Genomic DNA, 22,163 nt, shown 5'->3' on the forward strand with positions numbered 1-22,163 from the left:
TTTCCCCTTGATCAGCCATGTCTTGTTCTGTTGTTTTTCTGTTTCTGCTTTCTTATCTTGTAATCTGTTCTATTGGGCTGTCCCACCTCGGGCTTCCCATTCCATTCTAATATGATTCAATATTTCAAAAAAAAAAATGAAGAAAGTGGGAAAGATGAGAGAAATATATTGTAAGAATACCACACTTGGCATATGCTTCTTTTAAGCTATTTAAAATAGAAAAACTAAATAGGTTATTTGATTGGGCAGTGATAAATCTACCCCAAAATAGGTTATTGATTGGGGTCGATTTCATATTCTTTGATACGTTGAAAAATGGGAAAATAGTCCAATATTTATGGTTGGAAAGAGCAATAATAATCCAAAACAAACCAACAGAAACAACATTATTGACTGTCTTAGCAACAACCATAAAGCCTGAACTCATAGTAATAGGAATGGAAGCAAATTGTCTAAGAAATTTATGTTCAGTTCCATTGGAAACATCTCATATAGGCTAATGAGCAACTTTCTTGGGAGGTTTGATTAAAATTTCTCTAACTTGATGTTCAGACTTCCTATGAAATGCACTTTATTGCCCGATACGGAATAGTGTGAGATTTCCCATGCTTGTGCTCTTCTATTGCTTTTGACATCAACAGTCGTCGTCAGTCAAATTGCTCTCTAATATCAGATGGATCCATAGAATATACACCAAAATCTTCGTACATTGAATGAGATGGGAGATTCTCTAATATGATGGACTGCATAGATTCTTCCATTCTTCTACAGTTTGGTCACCATAAAAAAACTTTGAAGATTAGCCATGCTTCAATATGAAAAAAGCTTAAGCATCTCAATACATTCCACATTGGTGTAGACAATTACTAAGCAACCCAAAAAGAAATTAACCAATACGCCCTAGGACAACTAAGTAATGAGAGGCAAGATTATCACCAGTCAGAAAGTTAAAAGAACATAGGTGATATTGTGTTCCAACAATCAGCAAAAATTCAATGACCCAGTTTATTTCAAGACCTCAGATGGTTATCACAAAGTCCACATCCATGTATAATTTACCTCTAGGAATAGAGAGAATCTAAATCTCAGCCACGATCAAAGCCCAGCCTGGAGAATAAAATAGAGAAAAATATATCAGAAGAATCAAAGATGCTTGAAGGATGCATGAATAGAGAAAATCCCAGCCAAAGAAGATGAGTTTTTTTTTTTGGATAACTTCCCACTGCCTAGTGATTCCCCATCCATGTATTAGTTATACCCCTATGCATAAAGATAGTCTCCTGGTTCGTCTGCAAACAGAGCCTTTCAATGAACTGGATCCTCTTTGTGAGAGAGAGGGGGGTGAACAGAGAGATGAAGACAGACGGAAACTTCTAGGAAGAAGTACACCAGGATAAAAAAAATCAGAAAACGCGGGTCGATGGAGGAGAGAGAGATTACATCCAATTAGGCAAGTAAAAGATGGGCGGAATTTGGGGGAAAACTCATTGAGGAGAACGATTACCATATAGCAATCATGCTAATCTGGCTGTGAATCTTTCCTTTCTATTTAGGCTTTAGGCATGGAATAGGAAACGTAGTGAGAAAAAATACCGGACACTAATTAACAATTGTTTTTTAGTTATTTTGGAAAATTCTAAGTGCTACCAAATTAACGATTGCTTTTTAGTTTGAAAATTCTAAATGCCAAGTAGGATTATAAGCAGGATGGGGAGACTGTCCACGTCAGCGTGAACAATGAAACCCCATCCTGTTATATTATAATAGATATTAGATATATGAATCTATAAGGAATATTACGTATCTTAGATATATGAATATATAAGGAATGCTTCACTAGGGTTGAGCTAGCTTCGGAAGAGGTGGGGGGATCGCTTGCGTACACAAACAGACAGTCATTAGACCTGCCCGGAGTTTGTTCTCCATGAAGGCCCTCCGATGCTTAAGTCAGTGACAATCAATAGATAATTAAAACATGAATAGTAAATCTTGGGATTCGGTCCTTACCTTTGAGTTCTAATTATCGATGGAGGGCCTTTGTACACATTAGGGTTTCTAGGGATGGAATTGCCCTAACTCCCTCGCACACATGGCAGCCTGTGATTAAGCTATCATTTTCTCTAGAGCTTTTCAGACGGGTAGAATTACCTTGTTACCCTTGTATACATGTCAGCCCGTGATTGGGCTGTTTTTTTAACCCCATCAAACTCCATGCACATAATGTCACATGCATACATGCATGCAGATTGAAGAGAGATTTCGGTGGTGGGAATTGAGGTTAACTATTTAAGTACATTTTGTTAATTTAAAGTGTATTTTTTGGGTTGCTTTATTTTATTTTTATTTTGAGAGATGAAGTGAGGGCAAATATGTACTTTTGTGTCCATGGGCATGTTGGTCCTTTTGCCTAGCTTGCACATGTGTGGACATGTGCCACACATGTTTGCTCCATCTTTTCCCACTACCCACCTATTTCAAATTCAAACCCTTGAAATTTCAAACCCACCACTTCCCCAAGCATTTAAGACTCTACTTTCCCACACCCACTACCACTTACCTAAGTCATTCACTCTCTATTTTCCTTTGACTAAGCCTATTCTCTTTTACTTCACTTATGTTGAGATTCTCCACTACCTAGACCTCCATTGAAGCTCTTTTGTGTGCAAACTTGGGTTTGAAGCAAAGTGTCAACTTTCCCATATTTTCTCATAGTTTTGAAGCTTTCTTCTCTCTTTTTGTTCTTATCTTGTATTGTGTTCTTCCATCATATATATTGGATTACATCTTGTTTGGGCATTGTTCTTCTTCTAGTTTGGTTGTTGATTTTGGGCTAGTGTAAATTTTGATTTCACTATTTGAGGAGAAGATTTTCCAGTGTTGTGAAATCTGTCTTTCTCTATACATTTTACCCTTTCTCTGCAACTCCTCGCCTAATGGGGTATAGAAGTTGAGTCCCTTTTACCTTTAAAAGAAAAAAGTTAAGACCCATGATATTCAGAGCCACAATACATAGACAACATCATTAAAAGAGATTGTACCATAGGTTAAATAACACTTTTATCCCTTCTAGTTTTCTCAAAACCCTACAAAGAAAATTTCCAATTTTTAAGGGCCACTTTGTATACACCTAAAACATATTTTCATTTAATTTTATATTGGGAATTGCTAGTGTCCATCGCATAAGGCTTTTCGCTGCTGGTCTGTAGCACGTCAGACCAGCCACCTCGTGAATGAAGACAACAGCTTTTGTCTCCATTCACGAGGTGGCTGGTCTGAAGTGCGACAGACCAGCTTCCAAAAGCCTTTTGGGATGAACCTTAGCAAATCCCAATTTTATATTATATACAAATGTTGATAATATTAAATATATTATCTATAAATAATGGTTATAATTGTTAATGAGTTAAATTAAAATAAGTTAAGTTGCAAATAAGGACCAATTTTGATGGTATCCAAAGATCCATTAGAATTTGAGCTCAATTTATATGAAAATCCTGAAATTTACTAGTAGCTCAAGAGCTACCCATTGTTGTTGGGGGCCCACACAACCCAAGTAGAGGGACCCATCATACCAACTAATGTGGGCCTAGAGACATCGTCCTAATCAAACCCAGTTGCGCAACAGCCAATTATCAGAGAGAACACAAACCAAGCAAGATGTTAAGGAAACAGTTAATCCAAATTCTAGGACCGTGGATGGAGAAATATGATAAGTCGGGATTAATCGGCCGAGAATTTTTATTTTTAGATTATTTTAGGTTTTAAGAGGAAAATATGGGACGATAAATTTTAGAAATTGTGTGATCAAATAGGAAATATTCACCGATAAAATGGAATATTGGCCGATAATTAGGAATATCAACGTTGATAAATCATTTTCAGAATTGCTTATTGACTGTTGTAAATTTGAACATCTAATCTGCTGCTATGCCCAATAAATCAAGATATAATTGGTCGATAACTTGTGTTTGTGGATTTGCGTGTATTTGACTGATAAAGGAAGGTTGATACCGACATAAATTGGGAAATTGATATGTGTGTATATATATATATATATATATATATATATATATACACACACACACACTAGTAAAAAACCCCGTGCGATGCACGGGCCAACAAAGAACTGTACGGACCACGTCATAGGTTAATCCAAACCGTCCATGTGATGAAACACAACATAAATAGGTTGTGCCCCAAAAATCATTTCCATAGGCTGATCCTAGCCGTCCAATCTATAGAGGTTTCCATAATTCCTCTAAAATCAGATGGTTAAGATCACTCTATAGATTTTTTTATTAAAAAACCATAAATGAGGGAGGTAAGATTGAAATTATGTGGCTTTAATGAGTGCATTTGTTAAAAAGCATAAAGGAGGGGGTAGGATTGAAAATATGTGAGTTGAATGGGTGCATTTGTTAAAAAAAAGTCATAAAAGTGATGTGTAATTCTCATGCAATTTTCCAAAAAATCAAAAAATTCTCTTCTTTTCTCTTCTCCTATATAGTATACTAGTAAAAAACTCGTGCGATGCACGGGCCGACAAAGAACTGTACAGACCACGTCATAGGTTGATCCAAACCGTCCATGTGATGGAACACAACATAAATAGGTTGTGAACCAAAAACCATTTCCATAGGCCGATCCTAGCCCTCCAATCTATAGATATTTCCATAATTCCTCTTATCTTAAATCGGATGGTCAAGATCACCCTATAGTTTTTTAATTAAAAAACCATAAATGAGGGGGGTAAGATCGAAATTATAAGGCTTTAATGGGTGCCTATGTTAAAAGCATAAAGGAGGGGGTAGGCTTGAAATTATATGATTCAATGGTTGCCTTTGTTAAAAGCATAAAGGGGGTGGGGGCGGGGGTAGGATTGAAATTATATGAGTTGAATGGGTGCATTTGTTCAAAAAAGTCAAAAAAAGTGACGTGTAATTCTCATGTGATTTTCAAAAAAATGAAAAAAACTCTCTTCTTTTCATCCCAGCTTATTGTATTAGACTAGTAAAAAACCCGTGCGATGCACGGGCCGACAAAAAACTGTATGGACCACGTCACGGGTTGATCCAAACCGTCCATGTGATGGAACACAACATAAATAGGTTGTGCCCCAAAAATCATTTCCATAGGCTGATCCTAGCCCTCCAATCTATAGATGTTTCCATAATTCCTCTTAAATCGGATGGTTAAGATCACCCTATAGATTTTTTATTAAAAAACCATAAAGGAGGGGGGTAAGATTGAAATTATATGGCTTTAATGGGTGCCTTTGTTAAAAGCATAAAGGAGGGGGTAGGATTGAAAATATGTGAGTTGAATGGGTGCATTTGTTAAAAAAAGTTAAAAAAAAAGTGATGTGTAATTCTCATATAATTTTCAAAAAAATCAAAAAATTCTCTTCTTTTCCTCCCAGCTTATAGTAGTAGATAGATATATATGAGAGAACGGTTTCTACACACATGTGTAGATAGGTTATCTACACCCTAGCTTAAAATACAGTGGAGGCCCACATTGTTTGGGTGATCTAAACCATTTTTTTGATTGGCCCTCACATATGGTGTCCACAAAAAATCAGCTCCATAAGATCATCCTAACCCTTCGAACTATGGAGGCAAAATATGGACAAATTTGGGAAGGTTTATACACGTCCATTTTACCTCCACAAATCATAGGGTTGGGATGATCATATGGAGCTGATTTTTTATGGACACCCTATCTATGTGTATCTATGTGAGGGCCAATCAAATGAATGGTTTGGATCACCCAAACAATATGCCCTCCAAACAAACCTCTCTCTCTCTCTCTCTCTCTCTCTCTCTCTCTCTCTCTCTCTCTCTCTCTCTATATATATATATATATATATATATATATATATATATGAGGAAAGTGTCTGTAGTCTCTCCCCTAGATAAGCTTATCTACTCCTCCCTTTAAAAAAACACAGTGGGCCCACGCTGTTTGGATGATCCAAAGCATTCATTTGATAGGTCCTAACATAGATAGGGTGTGCTCAAAAAATCAGCACCAAAGGGTTATCCTAGAACTTCGTTTTGTGGTGCCTTGTGGTACCCAGAATGGACACATATGTTAGTCCACGTTTATATGCGTCCATTTTGGACACGGTGTGCCCCACAAAATGAAGTTCTAGGATGACCCTTTGGTGCTGATTTTTTGGGCACACCCTATCTATGTTAGGACCTATCAAATAAATGCTTTGGATCATCCAAACAGTGTGGGCCCACTGTGTTTTTTTAAAGGGAGGAGTAGATAAGCTTATCTAGGGGAGAGACTAGAGACACTTTCCTCTATATATATATATATATGAGAGAACATTTCCTACACACTTGTGTAAGTAAGTTACCTACACACTACCTTAAAATACAGTGGGGGCCCACATTGTTTGGGTGATCCAAACCATTCATTTGAATGATCCTCACATAGATAGGGTGTCCACAAAAAATCAGATCCATAGGATCATCCTAACCATTCAAACTATGGAGGCAAAAAATGGACTAATTTGTGAAGGTTTATACACGTCCATTTTACCTCCACAAATCGTAGGGTTGGGATGATCCTATGGATATGATTTTTTGTGGACACCCTATCTATGTGAGGACCATTCAAATGAATTGTTTGGATCACCCAAACAATGTGGGCCCCCACTGTATTTTAAGGTAGTGTGTAGGTAACTTACCTACACAAGTGTGTAGGAAATGTTCTCTCTCTCTCTCTCTCTCTCTCTCTCTATATATATATATATATATATATATATATATATATATATATATGAGAAAACGGTTCCTACACATATGTGTAGATAAGTTATCTACACACTAGCTTAAAATACAGTGGGGGCCACATTATTTGAGTGATCCAAACCATTCATTTTTAAGGCCCTCACATAGATAGGGTGTCCACAAAAAATCAGATCCATAGGATCATCCTAACCATTCGAACTGTGGAGGCAAAAAATGGACTAATTTGTGAAGGTTTAAAGACATCCATTTTACCTCCACAAATCGTAGGGTTGGGATGATCCTATGGATCTGATTTTTTGTAGACACCCTATCTATGTGAGGGCCTTTAAAATGGATGGCTTGGATCACCCAAACAATGTGGGCCTCCACTGTATTTTAAGCTAGTGTGTAGAGAACTCTCTACACATATGTGTAGGAACCATTCTCTCTATATATATATATATATATATATATATGGAAAAGGTGTGCATACTCGGTCGAGTAGATAAGCTTATCTACTCGGTCGGGTTAAAAACAGTGGGGGCCCACATTTTTGGGGTGATCCAAACCATTCATTTGAAAGGCCCTTACCTAGATAGGGTGTCCACAAAAAATCAGCCCCATAGGATCATCCTAACCCATCCAACAATGGAGGGAAATATGGGCAGATTTGTGGACAAGCTGTGTTTGTCCATTTTTCCCTCCACTGTTGCATAGGTTAGGATGATCCTATGGGGCTGATTTTTTGTGGACACCCTATCTAGGTAAGGGCCTTTCAAATGAATGGTTTAGATCACCCCAAAAATGTGGGCCCCCACTGTTTTTAACCCGACCGAGTAGATAAGCTTATCTACTCGACCGAGTACGCACACCTTTCCCCTGTATATATGTGTGTGTCGGCCGGGTAAAAACTATGGATCAGAATCATAGACAAAATATCTTTGTGATATTTATAGAAAAAATGGCAATTATGAAAAACCAGATACACATCATCATTTGCAAACAGTTACATCATTTTGTTCCCCCTTTTCGATTGTCCCAGAAATGACCAAGATTTGAGACTAAGCAACAACCAAAACAAAGCAACCACCACCCTCACCCTCCCCTATAAAACCCACATCAGAAGGACAATCAAAACAATTCAAAGTCTCACACACTGCTTCTTCTTCTTCTACTACTCTTTCCAATTCCCACTCATCTAAACAAGAAAATGAAACCCATTGCATCTTTCTTCTTCTTCATCTTTGTCTCTTTTAACTCCTTTCTCTTTCTTGCCCAAGCTCAAGACTCAGTCTCACAGTCCAGAGACCATGGCTTGGCTCAAGAGACCCCTATGTTGATATCCCCCTCGGCATTCAGATTCTTCCACCCAAATTCTCCTATCTCAAGCCCTATCACCCCATGCCTCGAGTGCAATTGTGCACCTTTGCCGCTTTCATCCTCCTCTAGTGCATCAACCAAGCCACAAGCCGCTCAAGTGCATGAAAGCATTGATTTGGCTCCTCGGACGAGTGGGAGCCGAGTTGGAGCTGGTGGGATCATTGGTTTTGTGTTAGGTTTCGTCTTTGTCGTGATTTCGGCAATGGGCGTCTACTATGCAGTGATGACTCGCCGAGCTAATGCAGGTCGATCCAATACTGTTCTAAATTATGCTTGATTGGCTTGTTCCAAGTGGCTCGATACTTGATCCACGTTCTTTTCTTTTCTTTTCTTTTTCTGAGATTGGCAATACAAGATATTTCATATCAGTGATGAATTAACTAGTTTTCATATTAATCACAAAGCACCCATGTTAACTCATGAAAATTGGAGTATGTTTTCTCTTCTCTTCTAGAGCGCAATGAGGAGAGAAGAGTACGACTAATTTAAGTAGATAGAGGTCAAGGAGAACTCAGAAAGAGAACAGAAGGATTTGAAGATTCAACTAAACCACCTTCATAAAGGCCATATTTGGCACCCTTGAAATCTTTTTCCACAGAATCTTAGTTGATCTAATGATGGTAGAAGGGCAACGAGGGTGAGAGATGGATAGAATTGGGTTGGTATGTGTAAGGAGAGGGTGCTAAGTGGCTGGAAAACAGGGAAAAGAAAAAGTCCACTCAAAATAGAGTTTTCCTCCTAATTTTTAGCCACTTCGCGCCATCTCCTCACTCATGTCCTCTCACTTCTCTTCTGTCTCCCACTCTCCCTACTTTGCATCAGGGTTTTCATTTTTCTTTTCAATTTTTTAAATTGTCCTATCCATGAATTATGTCATTGATGTGCCTACGTGGATTTGAGTTGGACAAGCATCAATGATCAACATGGCAATGACGTTCTTACAACTAATTAAAATATTACTTTTTTGCCAATAATATTAACACGTGGTTTAACTAGCAAAGCTGGGGTAATGGGTGTAATAGGGATAAACAGTTGGAATCTTGTTTAAGACATGGACCTTATGATCCAGGTGGATCGTGGCCGAAGTGGACCCAACTGGAGGTTTCACGGAGGACGGCACCTAGGGATACTTGTCTTGTTTACCATAGGAAGTGGTGTGTTTTGGCATCGGTATGAAGTGTTGATGTTACAATTAATTAAGATGCTTAATGGACAGCTGACTTGGCATGGTGGGATGTCATATGAAACCAAGTGCAATAGTCCCAAAAGGACTATAATGTTTGGTTGCGCGGGGGTGGTGGCTAGGAGAGTAATGGAATAAAAAGTCAGAAGGGAGGAGACAAGCATTTGATTTGTCTAGAATTACTAGTCGCAGAATAGTGGAATAGTGGTAAGTATTGTTTTTGTTGAACGGCAGTTCTCTCGGAGAGTAGCGGAAAAAGTAGGAATGTCATTACGAATATTGAGTGAAGGGATCGAGGGATAGGGAAGACAGAGAAGGAGAGAAGAAAATACCTTTTCCACCATTATTCTATCAATATTCTATCTTTTTGGTAGAATTTGGTTTGAAATTGAAAAATGGGAACATGACTACCATATGAGTGCCGCATGGGCAAACAAGCAATAATTATATCTAAAAAATATTGGGAATTCTCCTGAAATTTGAATGCAATATTGGCAATCAAACAAGGACTCAACAGCTGTCGGCATTTGAAATTTCAATGGATGCCGAGTGTTTGTGGAACCAAACACTGAAGTAGCTTTGGCTATTTGAAAACCGTTGAGCGGCCAAAAAAACAGCCACCTCTGATTTTCAGATATGAATTATCTCACTTTGGTTTCGTGTCATCAAAGGAAAGAGATTAGATGCTAGATTTTTATCATATCTGGGCAATAGGAGTTGAATTGTTATAGGAGTTTTTTTTTTTTTTTATGTTTTGGAAATTGGATGTAAAAGTAGACACACGTCCTGTTGGGGGTAAAATCGATATGCCCGGTACCGACCCTTAGACCAAACCATGGCACACAAATGGCTCAACATAAACTCACATAGAGAACCATCGGTACCGACCCTCAAGAAGAACCAGACACGATCGCAAGAATCATGCCGTTAAGCGATCAATCCGGGCAACCGTTACGCTTAAGGCGCCACATTCAAATTCAAATTCAAAACATCCCACCAAGACCACCTTCCACGATCTCCGCCCAAAATTCCAGGAAATCATATCCCCAAGATTTTATCCTCCACGTCCCAAATCATATCCCCACGATTTGATCCTCCACCAATTACGCCCCATGTGAGCTAAATCAAAGGTCTGATTGGCGCCATGGAGATCGTGGGTCTCCCCTCTTATAAAAGGGTATCCCCACGCTCAAAGGTGACCATCTTCCTCTACCCCCAAAACCCTCTATTTCTCTATGAATTAGTATTTTGCTTAGATGTCTGTTGATGCCGATTTCTGACTTGAGCATCGGATGGTGTCCCTGGAGTCCCCCTTTGGGGGCCCTTCTAACGTTGTTTTATGTGAGCGCAGGCACCCACAAATCGGAGCTCTACCAATCCGTACGGCCGGATCCGTCTACAACGCTCATCCGATTCTCAGGTACAAATTTTATCGTCATCACGTCCATTAAAGAGTTTTTATGTTTTATCAAGTCTATGAAAAAATAGTAAGAAGAAGGGGGTGAAATTCGATATTCTTCTTCTCTCATGTTTTTTGTTCTGTGGAGTGTAGGAAGGCTTAACGATTTTTTTTTATTGAATTTTTCGCTTGAACAAGCGCTCTTTGCGATAACAAGCACATGAAGAAGGCCCAGTAACTGTACCCATTAATCAAAGAGATATGGTGGAAAACAACAGTCGGCCAAAGACTTTCTCAGAAAGAGTCAGATGGCAACTCTCATTCCGATGATGTCGCAATTTTTGTTGGGGCATTTTTCCTTTTTCCAAGGTACTCTCTAAAGATAGCCAGCTGAGGCAACTATTACAACCCCAACATGTGAGATAGTTTTAAAGGAGAAATGAGAGCTGCCCATTATTGCCTTTTTGGAATTCAGTGCATGATCTTATCTAATGACCCACCATCCTTTTTAGTCACCCACTATACAAAAATCTCATCCATTTGATATAGGGCTACAAAAATCAAGGGATAAAATGTTCTTTGTAGGGTCGGTTTGGATGCATAATATCCTGGTTAATCCTGGGATTTTTTGTAGGGGTTTTAGGTGACAAGTCATCAAATGCCTCATTTGGTTGGCATTTGAAGATTGAAACACAAGAGGACCACCTGAGATGTTGGGACGTTGTGGGACTGAGGTAGTAGCCAAGGTTTTAAATTTCGACCGATATATGAAATTTCAGTCCGAGATTTCGGGTGTTGGTGGAGAACGAAACCGAAATTGGGTAAATCTGAATCCTTGCAAAATTTCGAACTTCATTTTTCCCGAAATTTCGGTCCGAAATTTAAGGAAAATCCCAAAAAATCTAAGATTTTAAGAAATTTTAGGACGAGATAAAATATCAATTATTTGGTTTCCTCTGATTTTGCCTGAAATTTTGGTTTCGGTGAGGACCGAAACACCGAAACCGAAATTTAAAATTAACCTTGGTGGTAGCCTTATCATGGCCCCCTCCAACGCTTGGTCATCTTCTTCAACTCTCTCACCATCTCTCTCCCTATCTCTCTCCAGCATGAAACAGGGGCCACAAAATCTCTATGCCAGCAGTTGAATCTTTTCAGAGATGCATCTCTCTCTCTCTCTCTCTCTCTCTCTCTCTCTCTCTCTCTCTCTGCCAATTTGGGTGGAGACTTGCTGGTTTTCGTTTCGAGGGGGGGTGCCCAAGGTCCTTATAAAGCCCATCTTCCGATTTAGGATCTTTGCTTTCATGTGGAATACCCAACAATCTCCCCCTCCATGTGGAAGTAACGTGGACAATCTCACCCCTCCATGCGGCAGGAACGTGGGAACTATGAGATCTTCCCCAAGGGATTTTTTCCATCCTATGAGCATTATTGGGGTTACAGAGATCTTCCCCGAGGGATGTTTCCGTCCTCGGAGGTACACCGGGGTTACCATACCCCGACTCTTATACCACTCACATGAGTAGTGTGATTATCTGTAGAGAGTGTAAGTACATCTCCTACCTCTTCACTCTGCTCAATCGTTACGGCCATGGTTTTAAATTTCGGAAATTTTGGATTTCGGTGGAGACCGAAACCGAAATTTGCCGAAATTCTGAATTTCGGTCCGAAATTTCGAGAAATTGTAAATTTCTTTTTAAAAAAAATATGTTACAAAATTTCTGCTGAAATTTCGAAATGAATTAAAATATTCTTTTTTAATTATTACCAAATTTCGACCGAAATTTCGGTTTTTGAAAGGTCCGAAACCGGTACCAAAACCGGAATTTTAAACCATGGTTACAGCCACCACTGTATTCATAGCACCAATGTCTGACTGGTCAGGTTGCTTCGGACAATCCCGCTTGATGTGGTCGTATTCCTTGCAATGATAGCTTAACATGCACTTTCCGATGACCCTAGATCTTAACATGCCTTTTCCTGATCCCATGTCAAGCGACCTTTCTTTTTTATTCTTCCCACAAGCAATCAAGTCATGCACTTGATCAACACATCTTAATTAGGCCTCTTCCTAGTCTCATTTGATAAGAACGCCATCGTGACTTTTCCATCCTCACGGTACCCTTACCGAATGATAATGTAGTCACCAGATTGTTGTACAATTCGGGCACTAAAGTAAGAAGTCATAGGGCCTTGTCTTCTTCCTTCATCTTTTCTTCAACCTTGTGGACCTGATCCACAAGCCAATCAAACACAATCATGTGTTTTAGAAGATCTCCGCCTTCATGCATCATTAGCCCATACAATTGTTGCTTCAGATACAATTGGTTCGCCATGCTTTTTGACATGTAAAGCTTTTCCAACTTCTCCCTTAACTTAGGTGCATCTTCTTCTTACATAATGTTATCTGTTAGACATTGTCGAATCGTGCTGACCACCTTCGACTCAATGTCTCCCCACCCTGTATCTATCATCTTCTCCGCCTTCACATCATTTCCCTTCAACGCCTTAGCAAGGCCCTATTGAACTAGGATGTCCTTCACTCTCATCTAGGGGTGTAAACGAGCCGAGCCGAGCCGAGCTTGGCCAGGCTCGGCTCGGCTCGGCTCGGTCAGGCTCAGCCAGGCTGGCGAGCCTTACCGAGCTCGGGTTATATTATGTTCACACCCCTCATCTTCCCTGGACAGCCCTACTAGTATAATTTGACTACTTTTTTTACACTACGGGGGGTGGTCCTAGTAGCAAATGGGGTTCCAAAAATGAAGTGACATATTTTGCCCCCCCCCCTTTCACTCACTGGACAACCCTTTTTAATGTATAAATTAATATATAATATATATATTTAAATATATTAAATTCTTAACGAGCCTTAACGAGCCGAGCCGAGCCGAGCCGAGCCTGGCCTAAATTGGGCTCGGCTCGTTAAGCTTAACGAGCCTGACGAGCCGGCTCGGCTCGGCTCGTTAAGGATTCGAGCCGAGCTCGAGCTGAGCTTTTTTCGAGCCGAGCTCGAGCGAGCTTCCGAGCCCGAGCCAAAATTGACACCCTTACTCGCATATGCTATATGGTAACTGTCATTTTCGTTGAACTTGTTGATGTTGAATTTGGGTAGAACTTGATTTACTGCCATCTCAGATCACCCTCGATGCTAAGCTCCACCTCGAATGATAATTTTTCGAAAAAAAACCTTCTACCACCAAAGATCGCTCTAACCGCGATCCAATCACAACATCCGCGATCACTCCACCTAGCCTCGATGATCGCTCCAACCACAGCTCTAATACCACTTGTTAGGACCCGCATACCCAGGTAGAACTCACCCTTAAAAGCTATCAGCTAAGGGGAGGGTGCCCAAGTCCTTATAAAGCCCATCCGCGCATCTATTACTCTTCCGATGTGGGATCTTTGCTTTCATGTGGAACCCCAACAAATTTTCTATTTCTTCTACTTTTTCCTTCTTTTTTTTAATTCTTTTGTTAAGGATTTTCGATTTCAACCTTAACCAAACAACAGAAAACCCAAGTACGTTCTTGTGTTTAGCAAAATTCCTTACTTGGTTGCTAACATGGCATGGACGACCGTGGAGTCTTCTAGAGATGTCTCCTAATTAATAATTGCATGTCTGCTGGTGTGTCACCTTTGTCAACTCGTTATGAAATTCAAGCCAAAATCCACAAAAAGGTGGAATTTTGCTCAAATTTCCTCAGGAACACCCCCCGCCACATTCTCAATATTGGTATTGACACCCCTACCACTATTCTCCGAGTTTGACAACCAAACACTACAAAACCACTATCCTCGTCAGTAAGGTTTTGATAAAATCCAATTATTGTCTCCTCCATGTAGACTACCTACTCCACTACTCTCGGAGGTAAATACCCACAGCCAAACATAGGATATCTCGGGCTCAAGTAGACCTGGCAAACGGCCGGGCCGGGCCGGACGGGTTCGGGTTAAACGGGCCGGGTCAAAATGACCCGATAAATTTAACAGGTCATTGAGCTTGGACCCGCACCCTCGGGCCACCCGGATTTTTGACATATTTTTTTAAGATTTCTTTTTTGTATAGGAATTCGCTAGCCACCTTCTCCGATGCTACTTTTCGGCTTGTCGCCCATCCTTTGCTGCAAAGATCGCCAGAAGTACGATTTGCGCAAAGGTTGCTAGCAATAAATAATAGCAATATATAATAATCATGCGGTACTAAGTTTAAAATGAAAAATTGAAGCAAAGTAGAAAAATTACCAAAAAAAAAACCAAAAGAATGTATTAAAATATGACAATTACCAAAAACAAAACTACAAAAAAATGAAAAAATTATGACAGCCAAAATAAAACTTTTGTACTTCTCTACGGCACCCAGCTCGGTCTGGCCCAGTTTTGACGGGCCAGGTAGACCTGCGGGTCAATTTCAAACGGGTCATAGATCGGTGACCCGGACCCGGAATCTACGGGCGGGCGGGTGGACCCGCAGGTCCGAGTCACTTTTTGCCAGGTCTAGGCTCAAGGCGTGGCTAGGATCATAGAATCATGGAGGCATCAATAACTTAGGATTGGCCACATGATGTAAGACCAGATCAACACACCCATCACAACAACGACATCCATAAATGCGGCAGTGGGCATACGCCTGTCCAAATTAATTTTGTTACTTTCTCAAAAGTTGTTCTCCATATTTTAAAGAAAAATACTAGAAAAGGTCATCACTCTTTGGTCCCAGATCAATGGTCTTGATTACACATATGTCCAATGTGGGACCCACCACTGATCATAGTAAAATAGAGAAATTTCCCATGACTAAGAAAAGAAACAGTAGGTTGGTGAGGCAATATTTGCCCGTGTACTATCTCAAAAAACAACAACCGAGCAACCACCTTATTCAATGCCTATAAATTCACAAGGGACCCCCTTGAAGGCAAAAATAAAAACAGACTAAAAAACCCACCTTCTTTTATGACACACATGAGGCTTCACTTCCTTCAATATCGCTGTACCCACACCACAATCAAATAAATACCACCTACCCCCCTCCCCCTCTCATTCTCTCTCAATCTCTCCTCCCACAGGCGCAATTTAAGCCATGGTGCACCCTGTCGCCCACGCCAACGAACAGAGCCCCTTCGGCACCCTCTCCGCCTCCGAATTCTACACCCACCACTCCGTGGCCCACTCCACCTCCTCCTTCATCAATCCACGTGGCTTCAAGATCTTCACCCAATCATGGACCCCACTCCCCCCCCAAAAAATCAACGGTATAATAGCCCTCATCCATGGCTTCACAGGCGAGTCCAGCTGGTTCGTCCAACTCACCGCTATCTACTTCACACAATCAGGCTTCGCCACGTGTGCCCTAGACCACCAAGGCCACGGATTCTCCCAAGGCCTCAAAAACCACATACCCGATATCCAGCCCGTTGTAGACGATTGTATAACCTTTTTTGACACTTTCCGGGCCGGACTCGACCCGGCCCTACCAAGCTTCCTCTATTCAGAATCTCTCGGTGGGGCCATCGCTCTTCTTATCCATCTCCGGGCCGGACCCACCCGACCCTGGGACGGACTCGTTCTAAACGGAGCCATGTGTGGAATCAGCCCTAAATTCAAACCTCCATGGCCTCTAGAACACCTCCTCTCATTTGTGGCTGCGATTGTGCCCACGTGGCAGGTCATACCGACACGTGGCTCAATCCCTGACGTTTCTTTTAAGGTGGAGTGGAAGAAGAGGCTTGCCTTGGCTAGTCCTCGGCGCAGCTCGGCTCGGCCCAGGGCGGCTACGGCTTTGGAGCTGATGCGCGTTTCGAGGCTCGTGCAGGAGAGGTTCCACGAGGTCGAACTGCCGTTGCTGATCGTGCACGGTGGGGATGACATGGTCTGTGATCCGGCTTGCGCTGAGGAGCTTTATCGGCGCGCCGCGAGTAAGGACAAGACGATTAGGATTTTTCCTGGAATGTGGCATCAGATTGTAGGTGAGCCAGATGAGGATGTGGAGCTTGTTTTTGGGGAAATTTTAGAGTGGCTCCGACTTCGAGCCGCCAAGCCGTGAGGTAATGATGATTGTGTGGGGACGGAATCTGGGCTGATGTAGGTTGGGCAGAAAGTTTGTTAGGGATATATATGGAATTCTGGTGTATATGTTTCCCTTATCATATGTTTTTAATTATTTTTCTGTTTAGAAAGAGTGGTAATGCTATATGAGAACACAGTAATGAGTTTGATAAGCCAAATGGCATTTCCTTTTGATTCTAAACATGATCTGACTAGTGATCTGACGATCCTAATCAATAGAAAAGATTATATTGGATAAAGGGTGCAATTTGGGTCGGGTTGGGTTGGGTTGGGTTTAGCTTTTGCTAACGTGACAACCTATGGTGGGCTCCACAAATCGATTATTGGGACTCAACTCAAACCCACCTGATTTTTTGGGGGAAAACTCAACCCAAATTCCCAAAAATTAACCCGAGTTGCATCCTAATTTTGGGTGTTGAGCAGTCATTTGCAGGCCATGAATGGATGGCTAAGATTGTCCGTTTGCCACATTTTCGGACGTGCCCACCAGATCGATAGATGGTGCCAGTGCCATGTACATTGGGGCCCACAAATATTTGAGAAATCATAAGGACAAACAGAGCCATCAGTACTTTCCCCTGTTTTATTAGAATTTCGGAGTAAGGGTGGGAAAGGAAGAGAGTTGGAATAGAATTTGGGCGTGAAAGCTAGGAATGGATTTGGGGAGAGAGGGAAAGGAAGTGAGCCAGTTACAAAATAAAACGGGGTCGAGGTGAATGCATTTAGCCAAAACCAATTCCACCATTTCATAGATGGGTTATTTTCTTATGGGAATTACTGGTAATAGTGCTGATAATACAGCTTGCTGACTAGTTATTTCAGCTGACATTAATTCAAAGAGAGTTTTCTGCGGAGATATCAACAAACAAAGAGAAGAAAATGAGAAAATCGTGCTTCATTCATTCATTACAAATCCTCTCATTTCTCCAATCACTAGTACGATTTTTCATCTCTCTTTCGTACCCTTCGATAAAATAAAATGATTCAACAAACCCTTTCCAAACCTCCGATCTCTTCACTGATATTGATTCTTTTTTCAATAAAACAGAAAATCAACCCTCCCCATTTGACCTGGCCCTGCTCCCTGCACTCATAAAAGCATCCAACTGATCAGGAAAAAAAATATTTCCTAGGCTAACCCGTACGGCTGTGGCTATGCTCCCCAGTGATGCGAGTTCGAATCCCCCGGGCTTACCCGATGCACGTGGTTTACGGATGACTGCGCGCATGCATAGGGAATAGTCCTTCCCAAAAAATGGGATACCCTTAAAAAAAATCCTAGGCTCCCGAGTATTTTCTTAAACTAATGATATTTTTTCAGCTTATGGCTAAATGATTTCATAATTAACCTGCCAATTACACATACGGATGACATGTGCACGCTATAAACCATGCAAACTGATGAAATTTATGTTTTTTTTTTTAAATAAAAAGAAAATGGGACATACGAAACTGATGAAATTATGTTATTATACTATAATATCAATGAAAAGTAAGATTACCAAAAATCATATGGCCCTTTGCAATCAAATCCCCTGCTTCCCTCAATTCTTGTAGAAACTAAAAAAACTGATGTATAAGAAAAAATCATGAGAAAATGACTAAGAGAAAAAGCGAAATCATAAAGAACTCCAATGCATTGCTGGACAATGTCGAGATTATAATGAAGTTCACAACCATTACAACTAGAGAAACAGAGGAGAAGAGAAACCACGATAACAATTGTACAAAATGGTTATGAAGTTTCTACCAACCACGTGAGCTGAGAGAAGAAATTACAGGGCCAAGAGTGCTATCCACAGATTTGTTCCATAAATGCACAAAATCTGATTGGGTAGTTATTCCAAATGGGTTCTCTTACCTGCAAGACGTTAACTCTTTTATTATGTAAGCAAGCTATGCATGACTTTGAGATTTAATCTTCAATTGATAAAGAAACCAACAATCAAGGGCATTTCACTTATTAGGTGAAAAGAAATTATGAGAATATCATTAGGTGACAAACAAACCATATCCTTAAATATGCGTGGGAGAAGAGAAATTAGATATTTTGTGGGGTGAAAGCATTTAAGAGTACCACTATATAAGGTATCATTAGGTGGGAATCACCTGAAAAATATGGTGGCATAAAAGAAAAACTAACATTGAAGGCCAATTACTATGTAAAGGGTGGTATTAGGTAAAGAATAACCACAAGTCTGATTACCAAAAAGCGAGACCAGCATTCAAAGGCACTAATTATGAAAAACAAGAAAAACAAACATTAAAATGCGAAGAAAATGGCAAGATTATTCCAAGGCTTATTCTGGTGCACTATACAAAACTGAGTTCATTCCCATAAAATATTATTCCTCGGATTAGTTTTCAAAATGCACATAATACCCAAGTAGACAGATATTGATGGGAGACCATCCAAGATGCCATGGAGAATCAAGGAGTTAAGAAGATGGGGCCATCTTTAATGTTAATAAACTTTTGTTTAGTTTTTAGAGAGTGTTATTTAAATCTTTTTAAGTCATACAAGAATAGTTGTTTCTTCCCATCAAAATCACCTAGGGCTTGTTAGACAACCACGAAATGTTTTTCCATGGAATATTCATGGGCCCAATAGTAAAAGAGGAGCTGAGAAGCAGAGAGGGGGAGAGACTTGAGAGGGCACAAGGAGAGAGCAAGAAGAGAACATGATAAATCTTTAAAACAATGGGAAAAATGCCCTACTTCAAATTGGGTTTTTTGTCCTGATGTTTAGGGGTTTTTCATTCTCTCTCACTCCCACCCTCTCAAGTCTCTTCCTCTCCACCCATCACTCACAAGCAAGGTTTTAAATTTCAGCCTCAGTTTTGGTTTCGACAGCCACAGAAACGGAAACATTTCAGTTTCGGTTGAAAATTTAGGTGGAAATCTTATAAAATCATGTAAACATATGGATGCATATGCAAATGGTAGAATTACGAGATGAAAAATCAGAAATGCCAGAATAAGCACAAATACAATTAAAAACCATTACATATGCAATATATACATACATAATGGTTTAACAACATTAAACACCTAGTGACATAAATTTTGTAAAAAAAAAAAAAAAACACCAAGTGGCATACATTGCCACACATATCTAGTAATTAAGTACTTTTCAAAAAAAAAAATTAAGTACATGCCACATTTCACATGTAATTCATACAAATATTTATTCATAATGCATATACTACATTTCACATACATTTCATATGAATATAATTATGCAATAGATATTGATATGGTATATCACTAATACACGAACCATTTTGGTTTCGCTATGTATTTTGGTTTCGGTATGTGTTTCAGTGGAGATGAAAACAGGAACGTTTCGGTCGCTTCGTGCCTGTTTCAGTGGAAATTTAAAACAATGCTCACAACTAGCCCCAATACTCCATGGTTGCCAAACATGCCCTTAGGCCTTAAGTTCTAAGTTATGAGCATTTTAAATAGACCCTACACATGTATTACAAAATCTTTAAGCAAGTCTTTAAATCATTTGAGGGTATTTTAGTCCAAAAGTGTTCGGTTTTTGTTTAGTGTATTAGTTCTAGAGTGTGTGTGTGTGTGTGTGTGTGTGTGTGTGTGTGTGTGTGTTTAGCCTCTGAGCACTTTTCTTTGATGCTATGCAATGGTGGAATGAATAAAGATTTGAAGTTTTTTCTCTCCTGTGTGGATGTGATGCCTTTTATGAAGTGTAATGCTTCATACAAGGGTAGTTTCTTGCCCTACACTCTTTCCTTTCTTTCTTTTATCTTTTCCTTATCCTTCTCCCCCTCATCCCCCTCGGTTTGGTTCATAAACCACTTCCCTTTCTACCCCTATCTCCTTTCTTTCTTGTTCTTGATCTCTTTGATCTTGATTATCTTTTATTTCTCTCTTTCTCTTGGCTGTAATGGATCACGTCAGATTTGGTTATGGTGGGGGGAGGCACTAGATCTACCTATGGGTTTTAGGTTCAGTACTCACTAGAGTCGACGGATGAGAGGGAGACAATGATAGAACTCTTGAATATTAGAGGGAGATGAGGGGACAAGGGGCCAAGGAGAGATAAGGACACACCGAGGTAAGAGAGAGAGAGAGAGAGAGAGAGAGAGATCAACTATTCAAAAAAGAAAAGGATAGAGAAACAGCAAGGTTTTGTTGATGAAGAAATAAGGAAATAATCAAGAGAAATATGAAAGTTCTAACAGATTTTGCAAAACAGATAAAACAGGATATTGAAAGTCATATAAAAATAATTTCTACAATAAAAAGAGATAAAGCAATAATAATTTTGAACAAAAGAAAAAAAGCTCAAAAGACTAGGAGTATTCGTAACTCTTCATTAACACGTCTAAAGTACATCAAAACATTATATCTACAAGTCTCAACCCTAACCATTAAAATAAAACCAATTACAACCCTTAGATCAACATAAATAAACCCTAAATTTCTATTTTGCAGTAGCCTAAATAAAAATAGAAGCTGTATAAAATGCTGCAGCCCAAAAATTGTAACCACTACCTTTTCTCTGATAAAACTACTCAAATCCCTTTAATTAACTTTCTAAAAATTTTAAACTCTAAACCTACCTTAGATTACCAAGTAAAACTAAAATACCCCCAAATCTAGGAAACCTTCCAAAATAAGAAAAAATCCAAGTTGTCCCAAAAATACTATTCATGTTTCCTTTCATAGGGCAAACCCAGACCAACTTTTTTACTCATAGTTAAAAAAGAAACAAATATAAATCAATATAAAGCTATAGCAACCCCGCCTTCCAATTTTATCAAGAACAGAGCCCTGTACAGCACAGTATTCATATAGGAATGATCTTTTGATCTCTGTGAGGTCTACATAAGGGTCTTGATCAACCCCCTTCTATTAAATTTTTTTTTTTTTTTTTTTGAAAGGTAACAATAATTTTGCTATAGCAACCCCGCCTACCAATTTTGTCAAGAATAGAGCCCTGTATGGCCCAGTATTCACATAGGAATGATGTTTTGATCTCCGTGAGGTCTACATAAGGGTCTTGATCAACCCCTCTTCTATTAATTATTCTTTTCCAAATTACAAGCCGACTCATGGAGGGATACTTGTCCATATAGATCAGATGAAAAGTATAGGTTCAAATATAAGGATAGGTAACATTTGGTTTATTATCTTATTCTTATCAATAATGAGAGTTTATAAGGAGAATAACTTAGAAACACAGGAAGGAAAAGAAGAGAACAGAAACAAATCAAAGACTCACATAATAGGGAGAGAGGTCGTTTGACATCAACTGTCTCATGACCAAGGTTTTAAATTTCGGACCGAAATTTTGGATTTCGGTCAACAACGAAACCGAAATTCCCGAAACGTACCAAATTTCGGTCGAAATTTCAATATAATA

General features: G+C 39.7%; 1 protein-coding gene and 1 long non-coding RNA gene across 3 annotated transcripts in view; one reads left to right on the top strand and one right to left on the bottom strand.

The window, feature by feature from the left end:
- Positions 1–7,768: 7,768 nt before the first annotated feature.
- The window catches only part of LOC143858420 (uncharacterized), a 33,737-nt gene continuing 19,342 nt past the window's right edge, over positions 7,769–22,163 (bottom strand). The window contains exons 3-4 of one of the 2 annotated variants that reach the window (XR_013238958.1): positions 18,274–18,632; positions 7,769–8,459 (exon numbers count right to left, since the gene is read on the bottom strand). This is a non-coding gene — a long non-coding RNA (uncharacterized LOC143858420). Of the gene's footprint in view, positions 8,460–17,545; positions 17,856–18,273; positions 18,633–22,163 lie in introns of those variants that run through there. The other variant, XR_013238957.1, reaches the window with a different exon arrangement.
- Positions 15,627–16,943, top strand: LOC143858419 (caffeoylshikimate esterase-like). The gene has a single exon (XM_077369074.1). The coding sequence runs from the start codon at positions 15,786–15,788 to the stop codon at positions 16,746–16,748; it is 963 nt and encodes a 320-aa protein (XP_077225189.1). The 5' UTR covers positions 15,627–15,785; the 3' UTR covers positions 16,749–16,943.

The sequence above is a fragment of the Tasmannia lanceolata genome, unplaced genomic scaffold (assembly GCF_043159265.1).
Source record: "Tasmannia lanceolata isolate RefF3 unplaced genomic scaffold, GAP_Taslan_0.1 ptg000026l, whole genome shotgun sequence".
NCBI classification, from domain to species: Eukaryota; Viridiplantae; Streptophyta; class Magnoliopsida; order Canellales; family Winteraceae; genus Tasmannia; species Tasmannia lanceolata.